Here is an 18,014-nt window from a genome sequence, read left to right as displayed (position 1 = left end):
TTTATCACTCGGAGCAGACTGAACACTGCATGCAGCTACTATAGAATTACAGTACTGTACTCTTCATGCATAAAGTGTATGGGTGACTTTCACTTTTAAATCTTATAACCACCACCTCCCAAGAAGACAATGTTTAACATTTGTACAAACTGGACCTGTAGGATTCAAATCTGATGCATTTTCAATGAATGGAGCAGGGTAGGAATCATTTCTTTAACTATGATGGGATGAACCAGTTTGACCACAACTGTCTTTTATGGTCCTATTCAACACATGGTGTTTTATCAACAACAATATTACATTTGAATAGAGCTTTTCACGTCAGGAAAACATCCCAAAATGCTAGACAGAGTTACAGAGCCGAGCTGGGGGAGGGGATGGGGGAGGGTAGAGGGCAGGGGGGGAAGCAGGGAGATCGAAAGCACAGTCGAAGAGGAGGGTCTTGAGGTGGATCTTGAAGGTGGCAAGGGAAGGGGCGAGACGGAGAGACTGCGGAATGGAGTTCCAGAGGGTGGGTGCAGAGTGGCGGAAGGCCCGCTCATCAATAGGTCGGAGAGGTAGGGGGAACAAGACCATGGAGGGCTTTGAAGGTGAGGACCTGGATCTTGAACTGTTTCCTCTGTGTGATGGGAAGCCAGTGGAGTTGGGCAAGGATGGGGGTGATAGGGTCGCGGAGCCTGGTGCAGGAGAGGACACGGGCTGCAGAGTTCTGGATGATCTGCAGCCTATGGAGGGAGGAGTTGGGAGGCCGACAAGCAATGAGTTTACATAGTCGAACCTCAATGTAATGAAATCATGTATGAGTGTTTTGGCGGCCTGCGGTGTGAGACAGTGTCGGAGCCGGACAACATTGCGGTGATGAGGGAAGGCAGAGCGGGTCATGGCACAGATGTAGGGTAGAAAGGTTAGTTGAGGGTCAAACAAGATGCCAAGGTTCTGGACTGGCTTAGTAAGGTGGAGTGTGCAACCATGGATGGTGTTGTTGTCAGCGCCTGAGGTGAGGAGGCGCTCACGGGAGCCAATCAGGAGAGCCTCGGTCTTTTTGACGTTCAATTGAAGAAAGTTAGCTCTCATCCAGGACTTGATGTCTGACAGATATTGTCAGGACAGCAGTGGTCCTGGAGTCAACAGTGGAGGCAGAGAGATAGAGTTGGGTGTCATCTGCATACATGTGGAAGTTGACCCCATGTCTGCGGATGATGTCACCAAGAGGGAACATATAGATATTGAAGAGGAGGGGACCAAAGACAGAGCCCTGAGGAACACCACACAAGACGGTCCAAGGGCTAGAGGAGAAGCTGTTTAGAGGAGTTAAAGTGGAGGTGATGTGAAAGATACGATCTGAACAGTCAAGGACAGCACCATGGAGGTTGAGGTGAGAGGAAGTGGATGAGGATAGAGCGGTCAATGGTGTCGAAGGCAGCAGAGAGGTCAAGGAGGACAAGGAGGCAGAGGAAGTCATGGTCGCTGATAGACATAATGTCATTTGTCACTTCGACCAGGGGTGTTTCTGTGGGCGGTACGGAAACCCGATTGGAGGGATTCGAGAAGGGAGTGGCCAGAGAGGAAGGAGCGAAGCTGAGAAGCAACAACTCATTCCAGGACCTTGGAGAGGAAGTGGAGGTTGGAGATGGGGCAGTAGTTTGGGAGTAGAGAAGGTCCAGGGAGGGTTTTTTAAGGATAGGTATGATGACAGCGGTTTTTAATGGGGTGGGAACAGTACCAGAGAACAGGTAGAGGTTAACGATGTCAGTGAGTAGAGGGGCAAAGAGGTGGAGCTGGGAGTTAAGGAGAGGGGTAGGGATGGAGTCAAGGGAGCAGGTGGTAGATTTCATGGGTTATGGTGATGATGAGAGAGGAGGGGGAGATGGGTTCAAAGGTGTGGCGGGAGGGATGGGTAGGGGCCGGGTGGGAAGAGGAGATGGGGAATTTATGAAGGCCTCTTGTGTTTCCTAACAAGCAAGGAAACAGGATCTCCTTGGGGCTGAGCTGGTTCCAGGGTAACATGCTTAGCAACTGAATGTCAGAATCATCTCAGTGCTGTGTAGTGGTCTTGATAGTCTGGCTCCTGAGCCAGGTGGGTCTGCAGTGCACCAGGACTGCAGACTAGCCAACCTAGTTCATTGGCAGGACTTGGATGGGCAGATCGGTCACAAGGGGTAATGATTCTTCCAACTTGGCTCCTGTTAACCCTGCAAGCCTAAGCCATAATGCAATGGTGGCCAATCTTTATGGTCGACAAATACATTTTCTTGATTGAATATTTATGACATAAAATCAAGAAAATGATGAAAATATTGAACACGGACTTACCTAGACTTACCAAACCACTTCCGTCCCCAGGCCACAGGTGGGCCACCACTATCCTAATGGGTAAGGTGGTCCAAGCTGGACAAGCAGTGGGAAGCTTACTAGACAGTGCTCTCAATAACAAGCTATGCAGTTTTAGCTGGGGTTAGACTCCAGCAGTATCCCATTGCACACTCTGGGGTCCCCAAGCCTTGGCTCTTGCCAACCTGCACTTAATACTCTCCTGAAATAGGTAAGCAGAAAGCATTCCTCTGGGCAGAGAGTGCACATTCGATTCCAGATACAGGGAAAGTTCCATGTGTAAGTGGAATACATATGTTGGACTCTATCAGTCTGGATCAGACAGTTAGGCACAGTGATTGGTTTCTGCACCTATTGATGACACATGGTGGACCTAAAAAAACTGGAATGGGGTATTGTAGGGCCTCTCAGAAAGGGAAAATCCAGGTGAATCTAAATCACTTGTACACCTCTGAGTCTCATGCTTCTCAATGGCTCACTAGATAAAGGGACAACTTGATGCAGCTGTAGAGAAAATGTTGCGCATTCAAATCCTTGTCTTTGCTGAGTTAGCTGATAATAATAATCCTTGCATGTATATAATATAGAGCCTTATCACATCTTTGAGACGCGAAACGTGGCAGCCAGTCGTGGATTGAGTGACTCATTTATTATTTTTTTAAAGGAATTATTACCCCCGAAAAAGTGACCCACCAATCAACTGAAAACCAGGTTCCTACTTACTGCTAGGTAATCAGAGAAGTGTGAAGTGACGAAATTTGCCCAATGTTTTGCCCTGCCCGGGAATCGAACCCAGGTCTCTCGCTTGCGAGGTGAGTGTTCTAACCACTGAGTTATAGGACTCCAAAGTATAGTGATCTCAGCCTCGCTCGACTTGGGCTGCCTACACGTGGCCTTAATTCCCTTGTATTAAACAGAAAGAAATTGGCCAGGTCTCCCACAAATTGTCACTATCCAGGCAGCCCCTCAAGGAAGGTGCATGAATGGGGATGTTGGGCTTTGGGAGAATTGGGTTTGGTTGAGAATTATTCTGTGCTTTAAAGCCTTCAAAACACTTCTGCTGTGGTGTGAATGCTGTCCGCTGGGTTGTGGTAGATGAAGGGGATCTGTAGAAAGAAATGTCAAAACTCCTTCGGTATGGGTGGGGAAAAAGTGGGAGAGAAATTGACAATGAAAGGCATGCCTGTGCTTTTCACTGTGTGATGGTGTAGGGGGCAAAACCCTAAAATCTTTCACCTCGCTCTCATTTTTATTCAAATTGAAACTTTTTGTATGATTTGATACCAAATCTAACTTAGTGTCAAATGTTTGAGAGCTTGGAATTAGGAGTTTGTCAGAACCCTTTACTATACCATAGTGTGGAAACATACTTCAAGACATCTTTTACTTGTACATCATATTACAGAACCCCCAACCCATCCAGTGATCTTTTGGCATATTGCTCTATGAAGCTGTAACTTATTCCTGCCTAAACCCATTATTTTTGTAAAACAAAAGGTTCCAATTATTGCATTGACAGGTACTTATTCAAACTTGTATATGTTAAATGTCTTTGATAGAATTTTTACAATTCAATAGTTCAAGACAGCTCCCACAACCACTTTGAGACATCCTTCTGACATGAAAAGCGAGTTATATAAATGTAAATTATATTTTATTGTGGACAAGGGAGAAAGTTAATGCTGCAAAATAATTTCTGTGTAAAAAACAGAGATAGATATTAAAAGTAGCAGTACTCATATGATCAGTAGGTGGAGATCGATGCTCGACTAATCGAGGATATTTTGGAAACCTACTTCTTTCAATTTCCATTTTGTGGACCGAACTCAAAGTTGTCCAGAATTCAGCAGTAAAAAACAGAGCAGACAAGCAGCAACCCATTCGGCAAGTTCTGGATTTTCTCAATACATTCCTGAGTGTCATGAAATGCCAGTCACATTTTAACTCAAATTTAAAATTGAACAAGGTAAGCAAGTGTGGTTGTTTTAATAGATAAACAAATTTAATAAAAAGTACAATCATTTACAGCCACCATCATAGTTCAGTGTAATGTATTTAGTTCTGAATAATGTTTTGCAGCATTTGCAGACACAAATCTGCTGTTCCCCGAAGGACGAATGCAACTCACATGATCACAATCTTGCTGAGAGCACCCACAAAAAAGCAGAACAAATGCAAGATGTTCATCAGAACTGCGGAAATTTGGCAGCACTCAACAAAATCTGAAAACACATCAGTATCCAGTAAATTCAATAGGTTCAATTATATATTGTACACAAAGATATATATTCCAGACATTATGAATCACTCTTTGCATCATGATTAACAGATTGTGTGTATGTATCTGTCAATTCTTGAAATGACTCCACATTGCTTTTCATTCTGCATTGAAGTGGTGATTCCCTTCTTTAGCTACATGCTACTAGGCACTTTCTGTTGTCTTTTCTTAGAAGCAATGCCAGTACGTCGAAATTCTTCCCTTTCCATCAAATATTCCTGTTTGCATTCTTCAAGCAATGTAGGATCTTTATAGCTTCAAATCAAAAATACAAAAATAATATAATAATAATTAGTTAAATGCAACACAGAACTAGAATAGCCAAAGAAAAAAAAGATAAGTTTTACAGTATTGAACACCACATTATTAAATCCTATAGATGATAATTTTTTAAAATCTATTACAACACAAAATCAGCTGTCTCAAAATTTCAGATGTACTCAATTGAAACAGCAGAAACACTCACAATAAATGTTAGCCTGACTCAGTCGGTAGCACTCTTGCGTTTCACTCAGAATTTTGTTGGTTCAAAGCCCACTTTGAGACTTTAAACTTAGTGTTGGCTGACGGTGCTGAGGGAACACTGCATTGTCAGAGATGTCATCCTTTGGATGAGATGTTAAAACAAGGTCTGGTCTTCCTGTTCAGGTGGACAATAAAGATCCCACTGCATTATTCAAAAAGAGAAGGGAGTTTTCCCCCAATGTCCTGGCCAACAATCCTCCAGATAAAATCATTCATTCACTTCATGGCTGTTTGTGGGATGTCTGTGTGCAAAACTGGCTGCAACATTCACCTACAAATACAATCATTAAACTTTACAGTAAATCCTGAGAATAGCTTTGAAATGTTCAACATGATTTTTTTGGGTCAGCTGGATGTTTATTACGATTATCATTTCTATAGAATTGCAGAAACTTGTAGCCGCAGAAGCACTCCGAGACACAACCCTGCAAGAAGGGCACTATATAAATGCAAGCTATTGTTGATTGAAGCGTATAATCATGAACTTCCTTTGTAACTTAGCTGTGTTCAACTCTGCTCTACTGGTTGGATCATTCATCAATATGTATCTATTGATTGTCTGAATGACTCTGATGAGTTCACTTGTTATGGGACCATTAACCGGTTTCCTTTTTGTCAACCTACTTCCTGCTTTTGACTTATGAATGCCTCAAAATTTATATGATAAATATGTCATTCGAATACTATTATGTCTGTTTAGTCATGTCTGGGCTATTAATCCCCCAAAAATCTTTCAAGCCAGTTTCCAAACCAATGGAAACTATTTTTTCAAATGTACTCCATAGCTAGAACAAACTATGCTTTGGTGGAAATGATAGACTAGATTAGGAAAGGGAGAAAACAATTACAGAAACTTTCACATAGGGATGCATCTCAAAACCCTTCAGAGAGAGAGAGAGAGTGGGAACGCAGGCAAGTGGAAGAAGGTGAGATGGGGGATTGGAGGAAGTTGATTAAAGGTACAGTCGAAGAGGTAGGCAGGCTTTTACAACGTTTCTGAGAGCAGAGAGGGAAGATGCGAGGTGGAGGACTTTAAGGAGAGAAATCCAGGGAACGGGGGCAAAGTGTCTGAAAGCTCGACCACCGAGGAGGAACGTAATACAAGCACAATTGTTGGAGATTTCAGAGGTAGAGCGATCTCAGAGTATTTGAAAGAATGAATGGCACTGGGAATATAAACAATGGCAAAATTTAAATTTTCAACTGTATTGACAAATTGTTTGTTCTAAAGGGTTCCATATTACAGTAAGAACATACTTCTGACATTTGATAACTTTATTCTTGCAATTTTCATTTAATTAATTAGGAGCTAAAACTTGCAAAACTGTCTGTCCCCAGAGAGACAGAAAATTATCTGGACTTGTCTGCAGCAGAAAATGCTAACAGAAATAATATTATTATTATTATTATATACGTTAAGCTATCATCCTGAAAAGATTTACTCAGTCGATTAGAAGTTTGAGGTTGAGCTATAGTAGAAACACATTAAAACCACAAGAAGAAAACTCCCTTAGTTGTAAACAGCAATACTATTTACAACAAAGGAAATAGTGGAGTCCTGTAGCTCAGTGGTTAGAGCACTCGCCCTGCAAACGAGAGACCTGGGTTCGATTCCCGGTAGAGCAAAACCTTGGGCAAGTTTCCTTAATCCATACATCTGATAGTAATCCCTTAAGAAAAACACAACAAAATAATAAATTGGTCACTTCAATCCACGACTTTTCGTGGGACACTGCTGTGCGCAATTGGCTGCTGCGTTTCACCCACAAATATACAGTCAATTTACTTACAGTATATTCTGAGAAGCGCATTGAAATAACTAGAAGATGTGAAAGGCGCTATATCAAATACAAGTGTTATTATAATTATTACTGTAGATAATTTTGGTGAGTCAGTGACAAGAGTACACGTTTAGGATTTAAAAAAAGGAGCTTCGAATTTTTTTCCACAAAGGTTTTGTTGAGAATGTAGAATTCTCTGCCACAAAGTAATGTTTATTTTACAAACTAAATTATTTAAATGAAATTAATTGAAAGGATGTGTGCAAAGGAATATTGAAGGATATGGGGAGCAAGTGAGAGTGTGTGATTAGATTAAGTAGCTCATGAAGCAAAACGTCAGTTTTTCTGCAGTGATATTCCATGAATCTATCTATCTATCATTTCACTTTCTAAAATCTGCCTTATTTTGTAAAATTAGGCTTTTGAAGCTATTTTAGTTCATATAATAAAAAGATCCTTCCATTTGACACAGTACCTTATCACACTACTGAGTTGTTATTGGTATACGGGGTTGTGATGAACACCAACATTTACTTGGACGCTGTCCCTCAGGACTGCGCTGAGAGGCAAAGGGCACTCTGGCCATTATCATCTCTCTTCAAGCATAAGATCCCAAAGCAGGTTAAGCTTGTGGAGTACGAGTCCCTTCCAAACATTTCTTCATTGGTCCAAACTCCTGGGAATGCAGCAGAGAGGCTTCCTCCAGCCCCTTTGTGAAATCTAGGATCAAGCAGTGAGGTGGATTTGTGGCAAACCGGGGAAGCAGCTGCAGGGAGAGAGCTCCAGCCTATATTGACATGTTACCGAGCAACCTGGAGGCAGCTTCACAATTTTTCCAAAGCCCCTTTTACAAGGACCTTGATTAAACAGGACATGCTGAATAGGTCCTTGGTCCTCGAGAATATCAAGGTGACACTGGCACGTCACAAGCTGTCCTGTAAATGTCCTCCCAGAACGCATTTCCGTTGAGTAGCTGATGAGGATCCTGAGATTTGGGGCAACAATGAAAATACTAAAGAATGTCTGTCCACTCAGCTCCTGTTAACCTTGCAAGACCAAACCCTAAAAGACAGGATGGTCCTAGCTAGACAAGCAGCAGGAACCTTGCTTGTCAGTTCTTTCAATGGCAAACTATGCAATTTTAGCTGGTTAAACTCCAGAAGTAGCCCCAACGCACTCTTGTATCTTGTCAACCTGTGCCTAATACTGTCCAGAATTAGGTAAACAGGATGCATCCATCTGGAAAGAGAGTTTGCATTCCTTTCCAGAAACAGGAATTGTGGGTGTAGATGTGTAAAACTCCCAATCTAATTTGAGAGTCTTAAGCACAGTGATGGGTTTTTGAGTCATACATCCGACTGAGCCCCAAGAAAATCATGTTGTTGCTAGAATTTACTTTAAAGTGTAAAGACTCTTATTTGCACACAAATACTACAGCCGTTTTTTCACAAAGCATTGTCCTACACACCATGAAGTGAATGATCAATTTTATTTGGGAGATTGTTGACCAGGACACCAGGAGAAACTCTCTTCTCTTTTCACATAGTGCCGTGGGATCTTTAATGTCCACCTGACCAGGCAGATGGGACCTCGATGGAACATCTTATCTGAAGAACAGCATCTTTGAAAATGCAGAGCTTCTCCCAGCATCGCATCCAAGTGTCAGACTAAACTATGTGAGCTCAATATCCCGACCCAGGGCTTGAACCCACAAATGTATAATTATTTAGGCTTTCACTTGCGAGAAGAGCAAAGGGACTAATCATCTTAAACTGGTTAAAGAAACGAATCCCATATAAATGAAGTGTTAAAATTAATTACCATCTTTTAACACCCAACTCACCCTCGTGCGATGTATGTTATTTTAAGAAAATCTGGTCAAGGAAGGTGACATCTGTTTCATGGAAATGAACCTCAATCTTTATTTATGGTATGACTAAATTGGTATCTTCACAGAAACAGGAGACGTGTGAAACCGAACAGTTCATTCCTTGACACCCTGCTACCCCATTTCTGAACTACATTCCAAGCAGCACTGTTAGAGCAACACATAAGCAAACAAACGCCACGTAGAACTTGTTTTTGAATAAAATTAAAAGAGATAAACTGCAAGTAGGAACACTGTCACTTTTTGCAGCTTTCTTGACCAGAGAGTGATGACAATAGGAGCAATAATTTGTAAACCTTTGAGTTTAACAGTCAGATAGGGATTTTAAACTCACAGTTCAGGCTGAAACTCCAATACAGTGCTGGGGGGCAGTGGGTTGAAGAGGCAATAAATCAAGGTGCCGCAAAATACTCCACAGAATGTTTCGAAAAAAAAGATGGGCCTTCGTGTATTGGCCAAAAACCCCGCAGATGAAATCAGTCATTCACTTCATGGCTGCTTGCGAGATAATGCTGTGCACAAATTGGCTGCAGGGTTCGTTTATAAAACACATAGTCACTGCTATCCTTTACAATTAATCCTATGAAGCGCTTTGATTTGTCCTCCAAATGTATTTATGATAAACTGTTCCATTCCCCAGCACAGATATTCCTCGCCCAGAAAACATTTTTCTTATATAAACGGGGGGGGGGAATTAGAAAACTTTCACAGTCAATCCAACAATCTAAATTATTCTATTAAAAAGTTGATAAACACTCTGGTAAACAAAGATTGATAAAATTAGATTTTAGTAGTAACAAATATTTGATCAGATCTAGAGAAATTATGCAATACACATATGATCCTGCACTGATGATAATAATCCTTGCATTTGATACAGCACCTCATCACATTGTTGGGATATCAACGCATTGCACAGAATGGTGCACTGCACTGTCCTCAAACAACATTAACAGCAATACAAAATGAGACTCGACGACAACAACAACTTGCATTTATATAGCGAGCTTCACGTGGGTTAGCATCCCAGAGTGCTTGACCCCGAACCAGGGGGAGAGGGAGGTGACCGTAAGCACGATCAAAAAGGTATTTAGGTGGGATTTGAAAGTGGGGTGGGAGGGGGTAAGGCGGAGGGATTGAGGGAGAGAATTCCAGAGCTTCGTGCTTTGCTGAAGGCACGGCCACTGATGGTGGAGGGGTCGAGGGACGAATAGCAGGCCAGAGCCACCGGGTAGTGGTGTGGGGAGTAAGCAAATCCAATAGGTAGGGAGGTGCGAGGGAATGAAGGGATTTGAAAACGAGTGAGAGGATCTTGAAATCCGTTCAGTAATTGGGAGCCAGTGAAACCTGAGCAAGGACTGGTGTTATGAGAGTACAGAGTTTTGTGCGGGTGAGTGTCCGGGAGGCATAGTTCTAAATTAGTTGAATTTTGTGTATAGTGGAGCTGGGGAGGGGTATTTGAATAGTCCAGCTAGGAAGTGACAAAGGTGTCGATGAGGATTTTGACTACTTTAGTTGTGAGGTACAGATGGAAGTGGGCAATGTGTCAGAGGTGATAAAAAAAATGGACCTGGTCAAGGAACGGATGTGGGGTAGAAAGAAAGGCTAGGGATCGAACCTGACACCTAAGTTGCTCACTGGTTCAATGAGTCTGCCTCATTCCTTCTCTGACCATTTTCACACAGAAATAAGTTCTTAATATATATTTAACATCTCACACTTGGTTTACCTGCCTTTTGTGTTGTTGAAAGTGGTTATAATTTCCCACAGTGTAATTTCTTTTAATTTTTAAACCACTGTACACAAAATTGTTGGCCACAACTTTCATCTTTAACATCAGTTTACTTTACACAGACCTTTAAACACAGGGATCATTTCCCAAAGCTTTGAGATAAGATTTTGTTTTGTGAAAACATCACTATTTTCAGCTATCAATGGAAAACAGACCCCTGGTTTTAACTTTCATCATCTTCCAATTCATTTGAACGCAACAAAACATGTGTGTAGAAGTCTAAAGTAGTGAAGTCGTGAAATTTAAAAATAGTGAATAAGAGTTAGGTGTCAAACTGAGTTAGAACATGAACTCTTCAGTTAAGTTCAATTCCAGTCTAATCTTGACAGATAGTATGAAAATTGGTTTATCGTATCAAGGGCTCTTCGTTTATGTAACACTTAAGTGTCAATCTGGCTCCTAGGCCTAGTCTGGCTCTTAGTTTGCAGCACAAAACTCAGTAGTGATCATTACTGAATTGGTAGTCTCACTAAATTGATCGTCAAGAAGCATGAAAAGACTGATGTGGGAAATGGAAATGTTATATTGATGTTATATTGATGCAATAACAACTTGTGATTGTTTAGTGGCTTTCAGATCTCATAACTTTCACATCTCAAAGGTAGGAGGGAGATGACGAAACCCATCGTTTTTTTTAAAAAAAGAAGAATTTTAAAAGCATAGAGGAAGAGCACAAGGTGAAGGGTTTTGGGAGATTTCCAGAGATTGGGGGCAATGTGGCTCGAACTTCGGCAAGTGACGGTGGGGCGCTGGACAAATAATAGACAAGACGAGGATTTAGAACTAACTAAAATCACAATTAAACAAGACGAGGATTTAGAACTAACTAAAATCACAATTAAAATTTCATCTATTTTACCTATCTTGTAAGACTATTGTGTCTTAAAATTTAAAATAATGCAGAAATGTGGAAATTTCTCAAATTCAGTCTTAATATTCTGTGAAGTGCTTTGAGACGTCTCAACAACATTATAAGGCACTACATCAAATTAAAGGATTATTATTATTAATTTGGAATTCGGTTCATTGAATTGCAGAAAAATCACTTCTAAATTAAGACTGAATTTAAGAATTTAACAATTCGACAAAACTTTATTTTAAGCCAAAATGGTGGACTTCTAGGATTTTCTGCAATAATGTTTGAATTGTATCAGCTAGTACTCAGCTTCAAGCTCACAATTAGTAATAGTATGAACAAGGCCTAGCTGTGCGATCAGTGTCAACAAGTCCTATCTGTAGGTTGGCTGATATAAAGAGGCACAGAGATTCATGACTCAACTTAATTTTCCTCTTGCCCACTATTTCCTCCCTTGTATGGGGAGGGCAATTCGATCAAAAACGGAACTTTCAATTTACAGTATTGTTGTATATTAATCCTATATGACAATACTCACTGGCCAGTCAGACATTCCTTAAGTGCTGCATTTTCTTCTCTGCATTTTATGACCATGAGAAGGCCACTTTCCTTGCAACACTTTGTGAAGGCTGCAACGAGAGGAACATTTCCAGTAAGCAGAAATTATCACAACCTCAGTTCTTGTGAAAACTTTGTTAATAACCAATATAAACACAGATCAATTGTAAGTTATTTCTCTTGCTCTTCATGACTGTATATGGCAGAACCTCCATTAAAATATACAACTATACAAACACAGAAGAGAAAGTGGAACCAAAACTAGAGTGCAAGGTGAAGAATAAAAACTTCTGCGGCGATTAAGATGAACTGTGAAGACAATGAATGTTAACAACAAAACCAGTAAATAGCAAAGTAGTGATAGGAACTCTTAAAAAAGAATTCTTAAAAGGAAAATGCAATTCTAATCCACTTCTACGTTTTTTGAAGCTGTGGAAGCGGAATAAATAGGAATGTGTAAAAGAGATATATATAGCTACTTAGTAGTAGAGGTATTAAGGACATAGGATAATAATAATAATCCATGCATTTGATGTAGCGCCTTATGTCTTCGATATGTCTCCAAGCGCTTTACAGCATATACTGTAAAGTGAATTGACTGTATATTTTGTGGGTGAAACAAGCGGGGCATTGGGAATTAAAAGATCTGACAAAATCTAATAAACTGGTGGAACCTGCTCAGTGTACTGGATGTCTTCCTCCTGTTTTCCTATGTTCCCATATTCACAATATATTTCTAATATCTAGTTTCTAGCATCATTATTTTATTACAATGTAAGGAAGAAATCTAACTGCAACATTTGATCTACCATTTGCAGGTGAACACTGTTTTTATTAAGTAGAGTGAGTATCACACCGATGTTCAGTCAAATCGTCACAGTGCTTTATACTAACTGAAGTTCATGGCAATTCAGCAATTCTGTATGTTTTAAGTTAATTTGTTTTACCCAAGAGAAGAACATCTGTAAATAAAGAGAAGTGGCTCCTTGGTTAGCCACTCATTTCGTAAACAAAACAGACCAGCAGCAAACAATATTTGATACCATCTAAAGACGAAAGATACTAAGAATATTGTCATTTACTAAAACGTTACCAAAGCTAACTCAACTTATGAAGCACTTCAACCTTATGCTTAACATTGCAGATAGTGATGCATACATTATTCGTGGGAGAGTATGTTTTGCTCACTTTCACTCTCTCTCCCCCTCTGTCCAATTATTAGTACAAGAGAGAATCAATTGGATTCATAAAGAGGAAACTGACAGCGATATCATTATATTACTGAAGCTCATTCTTTATTGGTATTTAGCTCATTCTCTAAACTGGCAAAAGGAAATAAATTAAGAAAGAAAAATTAAAAATGAGAAAGAACAGAATAAAGTAAAGCAAGAAAAAAAGTAAAAGGGCAATCGTGCAGGAGCGAGCACCCACTCGTGCAGCAACACCCACCAATATGCTTTATGCAATATGCACCAATTCTGCTGCTAGTCTTTAAACTACTCTCAGTAAAACAAATATATTCATAACAAAACTGTTTATCTAACTCTGTAGGTGAAAAGATAAAAGTCAATTTGTACAAGGAACTAGATAGCGGGGAAGGACTCTATATGCATTAAATATAACTTGTACAGTGTTTAGAGTTTCTTTTTGACTCACTTCATATTTTTGACCTCACAGGGGCACAATTAACAGATAGCTGGATCACAATCTGCTCACCCTCTCCTGTATAATCCAAGAATTTCAGTTAAAATTCCCATTGTTATCATTCAGGCTATTTACATGAAGGCATATGAATCAACTCATTCCAAGGCAAGAAATGTGCTCACCTGAGAAATTCTGGCATTTATTAACTGAGTAAAACAATGCAACTGTTTGGGATTATACTCAATATTGTAATTAAGATACCAAGAGCTGGATATACAACAATAAATTCCCCAAAATTGGTTCAATAAACTAATCACTGTAATGCACCAAAAGAAAAAAGTTACTTGGACACAAGGACACAAATCCTGGAAACAAGTTGCCAAATCATTTTATAATTATTATTTGTGGCAAACATTTGTGACTAGGCCTTCCAGCTTTGTGCACACTGAACATTGGGAAGTTCAAGCTTTCTTAGCAAATCCGTCAACTTAAAAAATGCCATGGCAAAACAGATTTCAAATAACATCATCCAGGCAAACAATTTTTTAAAAAATCAAATAGACAACAAATGACTCAAATCACAATAATTATGCCAGAATCTTTTATTAAAATAAGGTATAGTGCTACCCACTTATCTTGAAACTATTTCTATCGACATCCCATGTATGCTGACAAAAGATTAGTCCTGCTCAGTCTCTTCCCGCAAAGGAACACATTTAACTTACTATGTACATCCACGTTGACATAAACTTCGGCATGATTATATCGGAAAAAATTCCAAGTCCTTAACAGCATTCAATTGTGTCATTACCAATTATACTGACAGGTGATACGCAAGTCAGTGTTTGGGTAAGTGTGGCACGTGTCATTGAGTAAGTTTGGCATGGTCAGTTTGCAAGAAGTGATGCTATAGGTGTTTCTTGCATTCAGTGCGAGGAATATAACATCACCTCTGACCTGTTGACCTAGAAGTTGCCAATTATGGATAGTTAGCAGACTAGTAAGCAAACCCAAGCCTCAACCTGAAACATTTGAAGGCGTCCCCAGTAATCAGAGTAAATCTAAATCCAGTTGGTATTTCTCCCCATTGATGATCTGTAAAAATAGTAGGGGTTCACTGCATTTAACAAATCTGAACTCATTAATAAAAGTGCACAACAGATGTGGGAAAGAAACTTACAAAGATTTTAATGGATTTTCTATGGTGTTCATGTGCAGCTTCACACTGAAAGTTCAAACTAGCAAATTGCTTGCAGGATGCTGACCTACTTGTGATTGGATTTTCTATCAAGACCACAGAAATGATACAAAATACCAAGTATTTAAACTGGAAAATGAAATTTGTTTGTTTATGTCGATAACTCACTTACGTTGACAAAATCCGCTGGGTCCCTGTGATGTGTTTACCCATAGCAAAATTTGAAATTAATTTAAAGTAATTAATTAGATTAATTGGAATATCAAACAAACCTTTAGTACAGTAGTGCTTGTCACTACAATAACTTGCAATGAATACACTAACTGTTACATCCAAAATGAATCATATTGTATTAGTAACAGTAATTATCAATAATTATCCTTCAAGGCCAGTGTCAAGACTCTTCTCTTCGATTGTGCCTTTGGTCTCCCTCCCACTTCTCTGCCTTCAATCACCCCTACAACCATGCTCGGGCACCGAAACCTACTGTTCAGCGCTTTGGGACGTCCTCCCGACGTGAAAGGCGCTCTATAAATGTAATTTTGTTGTACCAACAGAATAGGCATCATCAAACATTGAATTTCACAGTATTTTAGGTTAATAAAAATACATTTCTGGGGCTATTTACGGTAAACATTAGCAGCTCAACTGATTACCAGTTCATAACTACCAAAGCATATCTGTTGAGCAGAATAATGAAATGCAGTTTACGCAGTACTGAACGTACAGATCCCAAATTATGAATTTTGACTAATATGTACTAGCACACGTGTGCTCAGCTCGCCATCAGTACTGATTTGAGAACCTGAAGCTCCATTTGTTAAATTGCAATTCTGCTGCATATTGGTTTAGAACTAATGTAGTTTCATAAAATAGATCCATTTTCAAGTATCCATGTTATTTTCGTTCATTCATGTAAAATATGTANTTTTTTAATATTAATAATAAATCAACTATGCTTTACTTTTTAGGCATTTTAATTCTCTATTGACTTGGGGGTAAATCATCAGGTGAATTAATCTGGAGAGTCAGCAATCAGAAGTGTCTCTCAGCCTAATCCCATTGCTTTAACACACTTGTCACAACAGCATGCTTCTGTACAGACCTAAGTGCTAACATTGATTTGTTGGCCTGATTCACTTTTATGCTCAAAGCCACAATATGGTAAAACTTTTTAATGACCTATTTAATAATATACTGTACACATGCCAACAGCAGACTTTAATACTTAAATTAGCTATTATCGATGCTTTTGGCACTTGTTTAACAACCATGTTTTAATTACATTTTTTCAGTAATCTGATAATTTGTTTGCTGAGAAGATGCAGTAATGTTGCAAACCAATTACTAAGATCACACACTGCATGCAAATCCAATTTAAAGTCTAGCAAATTAGTTGCTGGCAATCCTGAATGAAGAACTTCACGAATACCGTCCAGTAGGTTTATATCAAGTAAATGTGACAAAACATAACTTTTAAGATTCTATGTTTTAAAGTTATTTCTTAATGTGATAGGTTACTCTCACTCCCTACGAAAATGCCAGGTGTATCACTCAAATAGCAGGGCAGTCCTATTCCTGGGACTGCCACTCAAGATGGCTATGAAACAAGCAAAGACAAAAACAAGTCAAATCAATCTGGTTACTGCAGAAAACCTCCCCACAATATAATACAGGTAGTGCTGTTTCTCCAGTAGTTGGTGTTTCAGGAAATGCTTCTGTAATTTAAATACAGTATGAAAAACCAGGATAATGCCCCCTCTGAATCTTTGTCCTCCAATGAAAACAAATTCAATTCCACGAGTTCCTGTTTATAAATGAGAAGCCCCAACATTATCCTCAGTGCTCTTGTACAAGTTTAATTAGTTGTGGTCTTCCTCACATCAAGATTCCTTTTCTTCACTTCCACCACACTGCCCACCTCCACTGCTCTCTCACACACAATGCTGCGGAAATATGCCTTATTCGCACCTTCTTTATCTATCCCTTGGTCCACAATCGACAACCTCACCCGCACCAAACTCAGTTCGCCCACTATCTGCTTTGAATAGAATTCTCGCCAAACTCCAATGGCTCCCAGTCTCGCCAGCGGATTGATTTCAAGGGCCTCACCCTCTCCTATAATTCCTCACATGTCCTTGGGGGCAAGACAATGCCCTAATGGTAGAGGGGTGCTAGCTGGACAAGCTACAGGAAGTTTGTCAAACAGTCAGGGGGGCAATGGCAAGCTATACACCAAACTATAAGCAGCTTTATTCACACCTTCATTATCTCTTGCTTGAACTCCCGAGCTGCACTATTCATTAGTGGAGTTTTAGTTGCTTAAACTCCATCAGCACCTCAATTCACACTCTAGGGTCCCAAACCTTGGCTTTTGCCAATCTGTACCTAATACTCTCTGGGATTAGATAAACAAGGTGCATTCCTCCATGGAAAATGCACATTTCAATCCAGCCCTAGGGAAATTCCCATGTGTAGGTGGTTTACATATGTGAAACTTTCACATCCCAAGGTGCTTATGTGGCATTCAAGGTCATGATAGGTTTCTGTATATGTCAGACAATGCTGACCATAAAAATCCACCCTAGCATCTCCTTGTGTCTCCAATCTTCAACACTCCTCCTCTGCTCACCCATTTCGTTCAGCAAACTCAGGAGTGCTCTCATGTAAAGAAACGTTAAAATATAACTTTCCAGGGGTAATAATCCCTCCAAAACAAAAATAATTTGGTCACGCAATCAACAAGTGTTTGTAAGACACTGTTGTGTGCAATTGGCTGCCGCATTTCGCCCACAAAATAGTCAATTCACTTTACAGTATATTCTGTGAAGCGCTTTGAGATGTTTCAAAAACGTGATAAGGCGCTATATAAAATGTAAGGATTATCATTATTAAAACCTACCTCTTCGTCCATGCCTGTGGCTACTTTCCCGTCTCCCTTGTTGTCCAACACCAACCTTGTAAAGCATTCTGAGACATCCCCTCATGTGACATGTGAAGAACGCTATATAAATGCAGGTTATTATGTCTGAATTCCATTCAAAGCATCAATGACATTTTGGAAGTAGATTGACTTAAAACAACATTCCACATTCACAGGCACCTATTGAGAAAAAAACTCAATCCCTTTAACACACTCCATCATCAGCATCAATACAGTCAA

The 18,014-nt window shown here is 39.8% G+C and overlaps 1 protein-coding gene across 1 annotated transcript in view; it reads right to left on the bottom strand.

The window, feature by feature from the left end:
- Positions 1 to 4,318: 4,318 nt before the first annotated feature.
- The window catches only part of cmc1 (C-x(9)-C motif containing 1), a gene marked incomplete at its 5' end in the record, with an annotated part of 33,315 nt that continues 19,619 nt past the window's right edge, over positions 4,319 to 18,014 (bottom strand). The window contains 2 exon segments of the mRNA NM_001292243.1: positions 4,319 to 4,864; positions 11,990 to 12,080. Of these exon segments, the coding sequence (NP_001279172.1) occupies positions 4,744 to 4,864; positions 11,990 to 12,080 (212 nt within the window).

Source organism: Callorhinchus milii, unplaced genomic scaffold (genome assembly GCF_018977255.1).
Source record: "Callorhinchus milii isolate IMCB2004 unplaced genomic scaffold, IMCB_Cmil_1.0 Scaffold2, whole genome shotgun sequence".
Lineage (NCBI taxonomy): Eukaryota > Metazoa > Chordata > Chondrichthyes > Chimaeriformes > Callorhinchidae > Callorhinchus > Callorhinchus milii.
The sequence above is the reverse complement of the archived record's forward strand: the minus strand, read 5'-3'. Positions and strand labels throughout refer to the sequence as shown.